Source organism: Medicago sativa, chromosome 3 (genome assembly GCF_051527215.1).
Source record: "Medicago sativa cultivar Bolivia chromosome 3, Bolivia_mono, whole genome shotgun sequence".
In the NCBI taxonomy this organism is placed as follows: domain Eukaryota; kingdom Viridiplantae; phylum Streptophyta; class Magnoliopsida; order Fabales; family Fabaceae; genus Medicago; species Medicago sativa.
The window spans coordinates 77,232,010-77,242,271 of record NC_140751.1 but is presented as its reverse complement, the minus strand read 5'-3'; the positions used below and the strand labels follow the sequence as shown (position 1 = coordinate 77,242,271).

General features: G+C 35.5%; 1 protein-coding gene across 1 annotated transcript; it reads left to right on the top strand.

Moving 5' to 3' along the window:
* The first annotated feature begins 7,570 nt into the window (after window positions 1–7,570).
* Window positions 7,571–9,835, top strand: LOC146940400 (U-box domain-containing protein 38-like). Its single transcript, XM_085754105.1, has one exon. It carries the CDS (start codon window positions 7,996–7,998, stop codon window positions 9,559–9,561), a length of 1,566 nt encoding a protein of 521 aa, XP_085610231.1. The 5' UTR covers window positions 7,571–7,995; the 3' UTR covers window positions 9,562–9,835.
* The last annotated feature ends 427 nt before the right edge of the window (window positions 9,836–10,262 follow it).

The following is a 10,262-nucleotide window of genomic DNA, read 5'->3' as shown; positions in this document are numbered from 1 at the left end:
AAATACAAGCGCAAGCGTGGAAATAAAGACTAGGCGTAACTCTCGAATCTTTACTCCCCAGTGAAGTCGCCAGCTGTTTTATCTTGGTTTTCGGGTGTCAAACATTGATTACGTTTGAACCTTTTAAACCGGTGATATCTTATTTTTTCTTGGGAAGGGAAAAAGTAAGCAAAACCCTTGAGAATCGAGGTCCGGGAGTTGTTTTCGCTACGGGAAGGTGTTAGGCACCCATAACGACTATAGTATCCTATAGGAACCGCCTTTAATTTCTACGCGCGCGCTTTATTTTTAAATGCTATTTTGAAAGTGTTTATTTAAACCTAAGAGTTTGCTAAATGAAGAATTGGAGGGAGAAGAATGTTTTTGGAGTTTCATTTTAGTTGAATTGAAGGAATTTTGTTCCTTGCCTACGTACCCGATTAAGGGATCAAATCCACCGTAGTTCTCTCTCAAAAAAAATGTTTTTGTTTTTGTTGGTTGATTTTAAGTTTGAAAATGGGATTTTGAAGAATAGAAAGAGGCCTCAAGGGCATGAGATTAGGAAATAGTGAGGTTGGATTAGTGAATTGCAAAAACAAGTCAAAATATGATTATTTTCATTGAGATTTGATTAAGAAAATGAAAAGGGAAAATCAATGGGATATTGGATCCCAAGGTTTATTCGGAAAATAGTTTGAGTGAAGTTGTTCACATTTGTTTGGAAAATTGGTTCTTTCTAAGTATGAGTCCTAGGCATTCATCTAAACATACAATCCTAAACATACATCTAAACATGCATATTCTAGCTACTTATCTAAAGTGGTGTGTGTGCATGTGTCGGTGCTTGTGTCGGTGTACATTATTAGAGTCCATTGTCCTTTACATCATACCCTAGATACATTCTATGGCCTCTTTGCCAAGAAATTAAAAGCATAAGAAGAATATTACAAAATTTCCTAAGTGTTTACATTCTAACTTTGGTACAAATCATATTGCAAGAAGAATAGAGATGAAAATGGGATGAGATGATGATGCTTATGGTGAATATGAAATATGAAATGAAAAGGTTAGTAGCACAAGATATGAAACCAATCAAAGCTATCATAACAAAAGTAAGAAGATTAACATAAAAACAAGCAAAAATAATGCAAAGTAGGCCTAAAGATTTATTAATGATGCAAGGCTTGAACAAAACCTATAACTCCCATGGTTTAACACATTTTTAAGATGTGAAATCCAAGTTTAAAAATGATAATTCAAGAGAATTAGCAAGCCTTACATTTTAATGTGAATTTTAGGCCTATTTTACACCACCTATTCACCAACATTACTTGCAAAGCAAGCAAGTGAGTAACCAAATGCACATGACCAGTAGGAAATATACTCAAACTATGGTAAATTCTTCACAAAAACACCCCTCATGAATCACGAATGTGCATCAAAAATAGAAACAAAAATTGAACCAATTTTACCCTAATTTTAACATGAAATTCAAGAAATGTAACAAGAAACTATCTCAACATTTTTTATCAAGTTCTCCAGTGCACAACCAACACAAAAGCATCACAAAAATACTAAGAGAATCCTATAAATTTTGCTAAGGCTTCTTAAAATGTTTCAAGCATGCCAGGGGTGATTATCAAACAATAACATGGAAATAGCAAAAACAAGCGTTAGAACACAGGAAAAACGGGCTTAAGGCCCAAACCCACACACAAGTGGATCCTGGATCACCAGGCAGCCTGTGGACCGCAGGATTGATCCAGGAACCCTAAACCTAGATCTAACGGTGGGGATTCAGGTATTAGGAGTGAACCAGACCGGTCTAACTGAACCAATCCGGTTCACTCCAGTATAAAAGCATGGAGACCGGTCCAAAATCATTCTAACCCTAGCTTTCTCTCTCTCTGCTTCAGATTCTCTCACACTCTCTCGTTCTTTCTTCATCGTTTCATTCATCTTCATGACTCTTGACTCATAAACATGATTTAAACCACAAACTAGCATGGATCTGACACAGAACGTTTCGCTTTGGTGATTTTCGAAGGATGAGGCTCTAACCGTTTCGAACTTGTGATTTTTTTGAAGGATGTTGTTTAAACCATTTCGAATTCGTAGTTTTTTGCAGGAAAGTATTCGGAACACTTCGATCTTGAAGTTTCTTGAAAGAAACTGTTCGAACTGCTTCGATTTTGACATTTTTGACATGAAATTGCTCGAAATAGTTTGAACTTGTTGTTTTTGGTGGAAAATTTGTTCGAAGCGATTCAAACTCTCACCGAATCGAAACGTTTTGGATATCTGGAGTTTTTTTGGAATTGAAACCCTAATTCGATTCATCCTCTACGTTAATGATGAATTTACGCTCTGAATCAAAAGGTAAACGGTGAATTTTCGCTATTTTCGAAATTAGGGTTTCTTTTCAAATTTTTTTTTGAGCTTTTCGAACTTTCACTCCAATTCACCGTTTAATCCTTTTCGTATAACCTTCGATGATGATTATGGATGAAAACGAGAAGGTTTATGCGAGTTTACCTGGATTTGTTTGGAGGTTCGAACAACGAAAGATCCTGCACTTGTTCTTGATCGTTCTGATAAACTCTATGGAGGCACTGAAAATAAATCAGTTCTTCTTACTTTTTCTTTCGCTGATTCTGAACAAACTTCGATTATCTCTTCTTCTCTTTTCCCTTTGCCTCTGTGATCGTATGATTCACCACTCCAATGGTGAATTCATGCTTGAATTGCAGGGGAACGAGCTCAATGATGAAGATTACGCAAGTAATCTCTGAGAGTTCGTTGAATTCGAAAACGTTTCTTGATGAATTGCAAATTTTTGATTTCAATCCTTGGAATTTTGTGTTGATTTCTTGTATTTGATGATGAACTGATAGATTTGTGGTGGTTTTTGTTCGAATTTGTGAAGAATAGGCGTAATGTGTGTTTGTTACGGTGGCCGGAATTCTGTTATGGTGGTTTTTGCGGTGGCTGTGATGTTGGTTACGGTGGCGAAGGTTTCTCTGAAGAGAGAGAGAAAGTTTGTTAGAATTTTGATGAGGTGTCTTTTTTGGAATGGGTGAATCTGACTCTTTGACCTGAGTTGGCACCATTTTATAGGTGCCAAGTGTTCCTCCTGCCCAATGAAATGCTGACACGTGTTTTGGACTTTAAAAAAAGACTATGGACCTATTTGCAATTTACTAAAATTGAAGGACTGGACTGTAATTGAGAAAAAGGACTTAAAACGAAAAAAAGGATTTAAGGGACCTAAAGGACTAAAAAGTAAAACCTAAAAAGGACATAAGATGGCATAAAAGGACCAAAGTGCAATTTCTAAAAGTTTAAGGACTAAAATAAAAAATAATAAAAATTGGAATAAAATTGGTAAATTGGAGAGAACGTAAAGTGAAACCAATAAAATTGACAAAACGGACTAAAATGAACCAATGGCCTAAATGAGGTACTTTAAAGTAACCTCTCTCTGCCGAAATTTCGTGTGAAATGACCAAAATGCCCCTGGGGCTAAAAACGACAAAAAAAAATGACTCAGATGCAAATTAAAATGGATTTTTTAACAGAGAGATGAAACAAAGACTTATACAAGCAAAACTAAAAGACTCAGAGACAATTTCTTGGAATTTAAACAGTGACTTGACACTTGAAAAGACTAAAATGCCCCTAGGGGCAAAACTGGCATAAAATGACTTCAAATGCAACTTTTGAAATGGATTTTGACATAGAACTAAAACAAGGGCTTATTCACACTATTTGAAAGGACTTAAACACATTTTTGAAAGACTGAGAGAAATTTGACATAGGAAATGACTAAAATACCCTTGCATGTGAATTCTGCAAATAACATTGAAATAAAATGCAGAAGAAGATGCAATTGATCAGAGACAATTCAAATGACTTATAATGCAAAAAAAGAAGAATTAAACAAGTATTTTTAGGTCCAAAATTAGGGTATAACACAACTAATTTCAAATTTTTATTTTATAATATTTAAATCAGAATCACATGCCACATGTACAAATCCGCAAAGAAATGGGGCAATGACATTTTAAAAAAAACAACAAAATTTGCAGGGATGTTTCAATTTTTCTTTTACGAGGACCAAAATTCAATCACGCCATATATTTGAAAGGATCATACTATATATTGAGCTGCTCGTCAGATTCCTTTTGCGCTATCCTCTTTCTCTAGTTGAGAAAAGTTTCATTGATCAAGCAATATGTGTTGGATGGGCATCTAGGGTTTATAAACGTTCCAATTTCTTCTAGTGCCACCGATGGAGAGACAAGTTCTCATGTCGGTAGGTGTCAATCATATGGAAAGAAAGTATTTTCCTTCATCCTTGGAGGATGTTTATCGTATTAATAGAATCCCTTGATTTTGGTTTTTCTACAGGGAAGGTTTGAATAAAAATTTAGCCTTCTCAAAATTGATGGATCTATCGACCATTTCGTCTTCAAAGTGTTAGCCATGGTTATTTTCTAATTGGTTATGAGTATCCCTTTTACTCACTATAATAAAATTTGTTTATTAAAATAACATTTTTGTGTTGTATAAGTATTGCAAAAACACAATAATATTAAATTTCCTTGGATATAGAAAATGGTATGCTTAGTCAACTTTCATCAGAATTTCGAAGACATATCTCTACGCAATAGATTTTTGCCAATATAATGTTTTACTCCATCCGTTTCAAAATAAGTGTCGCTTTAGCCCATTGCACACAGATTAAGGAATGAAATGAAATAATCATTAGACATAACACTTTTATTAAACTGCCCTTACTTTATAAGAAAAAGACAAACTTAAAGTTGCATTGAAAATTGTGTGAGAGAAAAGTTGAAGAGGGTAAAGTTGGAAGAAAAAAATTAAAGTTGTATTGGAAATGTAAAGCGACATTCATTTTGAAACAAAATTTTTTTGCTAAAGCGACACTTATTTTAAAACGGAGGGAGTACTATAATTTATGTAATGTAAGGGCATATTTTATCAACAAAAAAAAAATGAGGGCGGATTTAATCTTAAAAATATTAAAACTTTACTAAATGCACTTTATATCGTGATCAGTAAGGATAAGCTAGCACTTGAACAAAAATCAGTCACGCATGCAAAATTTGGGGTAGCACTTTGGTGCCATTAATGGCACCATGCCATTAAATCTGGGTCACACAAACACATTGTCATTGCATTTGGGTCACACAACACATCTATTTTGGTGCCATTAATGGCCCAGATTTAATGGCACGGTGCCATTAATGGCACCAAAGTGCTACCCAAAATTTGTGACCGAGGCTATGCTTATCTTTTCATTATAAATAAATTAAACGATAACAATCAACACCAATTTGGTTACTACATTTATGCACTAATAAAAGTTTATAATCGTCCAAAATATTGGTGCATCAATATGTATAAATGGCATTTTACGTATCTCACTTTACCTAGCACCGGTACACACATGCATATATTGATATCTTCAAAGTGTACAAGCAAATAGTTGCTCTTTCCGCCGCACTTCCCAACTTTATTGAAAGCCCTGCTAGTTATTTTGATGCAAAGCATACGATGATAGTAACAGATCCGATAGTAACATACACCATATATTATTTATTGTTTTAAAATAAGATGTGTTTCTGGAGGTGCGTAACATAACCACTACATATTTATACGTGCTTTTTAATCTCCGTGGTTTTCATAGTAAGGTAGCCATGTTAATATGTTATCGTGAAGATAGATCGAGAGATAAGTAAAATCTGTCTAAAAAATGTTCATAAAAAATTGAACAATTCATTTTCATATATAAATTTAAACCGTTTTCATGGAAGTTAGAAGTTGTTTTTATAAACTCATGATTTTAGAAATTGACATATTATCTATAAATTGTAACGCAATAATCGATATACTTCAATTGTTCATTTTTGTTGATAGACCAAATTCAGGTTCTGTTTTTGAGATTTTGGTAGCTTAAGATGAACTAACTATCTAGTCTCTAACTAATTTGTATATGAAATTTTTGACCCTAATAAATAATATCAAAATGCTCATATAAAACAATTCCTACGAGCATTTTTAGATGCAAAAACACTAATAATTGTGTCTACATCAATATGTTCTACAATACACTCCCTCCGGTCACTATTATAAGCAAATTTCTACTTTTTAGATTCATTCAATAAATGATGTATGTGGTATACAATATAGACCACATACATCATTTATTGAATGAACCTAAAAAGTCAAAATTTACTTATAATAGTGGCCGGAGGGAGTACTATTTTAATGTTTCTCGGATAATGACTATCTCAATTAATTTTTCAATAAATTTAATTTAAAAAAAATTCTTCATGTGGATGCAATACTCACCAACATAGTTAAGAGAAGTTCCTAAGCAACTAAAACATTTGAATAACAATATAATAAGAATTTGACAAACTCAAGAATGTCAAATGCTGATATCAACATATTCGACAAATACATTTGCAACACTTAAAATTTAAAGAGAAATGCTGAATATCCCGACAAAAAAACTCACGAAGAATTCACGACAACTAAATTGCACTGAATGTATTTTTTTTTAATTCCATGAATGCCCTCTCTTGTATTGTGGGGCCCTCCCTTGTATTGTGACATGAGCAAAATTATATGATTGCAAAGCTTTCATGATTCCGTCGGGATAATGTATAGCAAAGCTGAAATTTAAAAGGAAAAAAGAGAATCCTTATGAGAAAACAAAATCTTAATATGAGATATATTTATTTAAAATTTAAAATTAAGAAGGCAGAAATTTATATTTTATTAGTTCATATATTTTTTTATTCACTTATTAGATATATTTTATTAGTTCATAATTAAGTGAATAAAAAAAAGGGAAAAAAATAAAATAAAAGGCAGCAGCGACTTAGAGCATCTCCAATGGGGGGTCCTTACTTAATAAGGACCACTCCTCGTTAAGGACCCTCCATTGGACCCTCCATTGGAGGAAGAAAAAATGAGTCCCCGTTAAGGAATGGACAACTATATAAGGACCCTCTCTCTCCTGGTAACTAACGGGTCCCACGTTTAAAAAAGCAATAAAATGTGTACTACTTGGTCCCACTTGCATAAAAGAGTAATAAAATGTGTACGATTTGGTCCCACTTGTAAAAAAGAGTAATAGATAAATTATTTTTGTTTAATGTAATTTAAAGATAGTGGGACATATTTAAATACTTTTCATTGAAGTCCTTATTACTTACTGTATTACCATTGAAGTCATTAAGTCCTTAATACGTACTCCATCCGGTCACATTTATAAGCAAAAAACAATTTTTTAGGTACATTGAATAACTAATGTATCTAACATATAAATATGACCGGATACATTACTTATTCAATGAACCTAAAACGGTGTTTTTTGTTTATAAATGTGACCGGAGGAAGTATTTTTATTAAAAAATTATAAATAAGTGATGTGTCACGTGAGATCCATTTAAGAAATCCTTGTTAGGGAATTACCTTTGTGGATGCTCTTAATATACGAGTCTATGAGAGTTGTGGTTATCATGAGAGAGGTATATTAGCTGTCAAAAAATAATGAGAGATAAAAACGTTGAAAGTTTCAGAAACAGCCTCCTCGAAAAAGCACGAAACAACATGAGTAGAAGAAAAGTAAACAAGGCCAACAACAAAAGTGGGAACATTAAAATCCAAAAGTAACCTCATCCCATCCTCTCTCTTCTAGTTCCAAACGTGCCACGGTCAATAATTTTGTTTTGTTTCCATTTTCTACCCTTCATACTCATTCAACTCACGAACACTCTATCATTTCATCTTCTCACACACACACACACACGCACGAAGTTAAATACCCAGTCTCACTCTTACCCTACACGTGCAACTACAACGATAATTTCAACCACAATACAATCTCACATGTTATGTTATGCTTCTTATTATATTCCTAATTCCTATGTCCTAACCAAAACACTATCAACGGCAGCTTCTTAAATTAAAAAAACAGTTATGGGTGGCAATGGAAAACACAGGTGGAAAATTTCCTTCCATCGTTCTTCTTCTCAATCCAAGCAACAACCTCCTAAAGAGTTTCTATGTCCCATTACCGGGTCGTTAATGTCCGACCCGGTCGTAGTCTCTTCGGGTCAAACCTTCGAACGTCTCTCCGTTCAAGTCTGCACCGATTTAAGCTTTATTCCAGTCCTCCAAAATGGTACCCGACCCGATTTCTCAACAGTCATCCCCAACTTAGCTATCAAAACAACCATCGTAAACTGGTGCGACAAAACCCGCACCGTACACCCAACCGCACCGGATTACACCACCGTGGAGAATATTGTTAAAGAAAAAATGACGGCGGAGAAAGAGGATCTGATTAGGGTTTCTGAAAAGGAACTGTTAAACGCGGTGGCGGAGAATCCTCCGGTGATATTCTCACACGCCGTGACGGAGTTAGGTACACGTGGCAACCATTTCAACTCGGGATCTTCCTCAGAAGAATCTGTGATAATCGCGCCTTTACCTTTCACTCTTCGTCCAACGTGTTTTTCACCTTCTTCATCTTCATCGTTTGAGATCGAAGTTCAAGACCCTAACGTTCCTGTTTCGGAAGAAGAAGAAGCTCTATTGAAGAAGCTGAAGAGTAAAGAGGTTTTTGAGCAAGAACAAGGTTTAGTTTCGCTTAGGAGTATCACGAGGAACAGAGAAGAAGCTAGGGTTTCGCTATGCTCGCCGCGGATTTTATCGGCGATTCGTTCGTTGATTGATTCACGGTATGTTGTTGTTCAGGTCAACGCTGTTGCTTCGCTGGTCAACCTTTCGTTAGAGAAATCGAACAAGATGAGAATTGTGCGGTCAGGATTTGTTCCTTTTCTGATTGATGTGTTGAAAGGGGGATTCAGTGAATCGCAGGAACATGCTGCGGGTGCGTTGTTTAGTTTGGCTTTGGATGATGATAATAAAATGGCGATTGGTGTTCTTGGTGCATTGCAGCCGTTGATGCATGCGCTGAGGTCGGAGTCTGAGCGAACGAGGCATGATTCAGCGCTTGCGTTGTATCATTTAACGTTGGTTCAGAGTAATAGAGTTAAAATGGTGAAACTTGGGGTGGTTCCGACGTTGCTTTCTATGGTGATGACGGGGACAATGGCGAGTAGGGTGTTGTTGATTTTGTGTAATCTGGCAATGTGTGTGGAGGGAAGGACTGCAATGCTGGATGCCAAAGCGGTGGATTGTTTGGTGAGTTTGTTGAGGGGGAATGAGCTGGACTCCGAGGCGACAAGGGAGAATTGTGTGGCGGCGTTGTATGCTTTGAGTCATGGGAGTTTGAGATTTAAAGGGTTGGCGAAGGAAGCGAAAGCTGTGGAGGTTTTGAGGGTGATTGAAGAGACGGGGACGGATAGGGCGAGGGAGAAGGCTAAAAGGGTGTTGGAGAAGATGAGGGGTTTTGGAGATGGTGATGATGAAGATGGTTCCGAGTTTGATAGTCTTTTTGAATCGGGTGGGATGACTCGAACGAGGTACCGGGTTGCCGGAGGTAGGAACAATAACCTTGTCAACTCAACTACATTTTAGGTTTCTCATTTGGATTTCCCCATTTATTTTTTCAATAGTTTAAATTTGCTGGTTTAGGTTCTGTAGGAAAATGAATGCATTGTTATTTGATGAAATGAAATGTGTAATTAGAAAGGGGATTGAAGAGGAGAATGGTTCTGAAATGTGACCTAGTTTATTGGTGTTGTAAATCATGGAAGTGGCCATTTCAAGCTTGCTATTCTGCTAGCTTATGTGGATTAATTTAGTCTATAATCAGGGTTTAGGACTTAAGTGAATGGTTGTTTGTAACCTATCTGTGTGTACATATAATTATACTGCATTATTTACTTTTGGTTCACACAAAAAAAAACACAGAAATGCGTAGGCTATGATTGGTGACTTCGTGTTTGTGTCTTGGTTCCGTTGTTAAGATTATCACTGAAGGAATAACAGTTTACTTTGCTAAGGTTCTTTGTAATCTGAGATTTCTTTGAAAATTAAAATGCTAATAACTCGAGATTATGCAGGCAAATTCGCAGTAATTTTCCTCGAGGCATTCTATTCTTTAACATAATGTAAAACTAGATAGTGAAATTCTTTTGCAACTGTAGGATTTAGCATGGAAGGTAATGTAAATTTGATACTCACTAGTAGTATAGTATAACTTCGTTTTGTTGAGAGCTAAGTTTAGTAGATACTGATAAGGGTGACTAGGTGAGAATAGACGGAATCAAGTTAAA

Coding starts and splice junctions, on each gene's coding strand:
- LOC146940400 (XM_085754105.1), top strand. CDS start 7,996: ATGGGTGGCAATGGAAAACACAGGTGGAAAATTTCCTTCCATCGTTCT.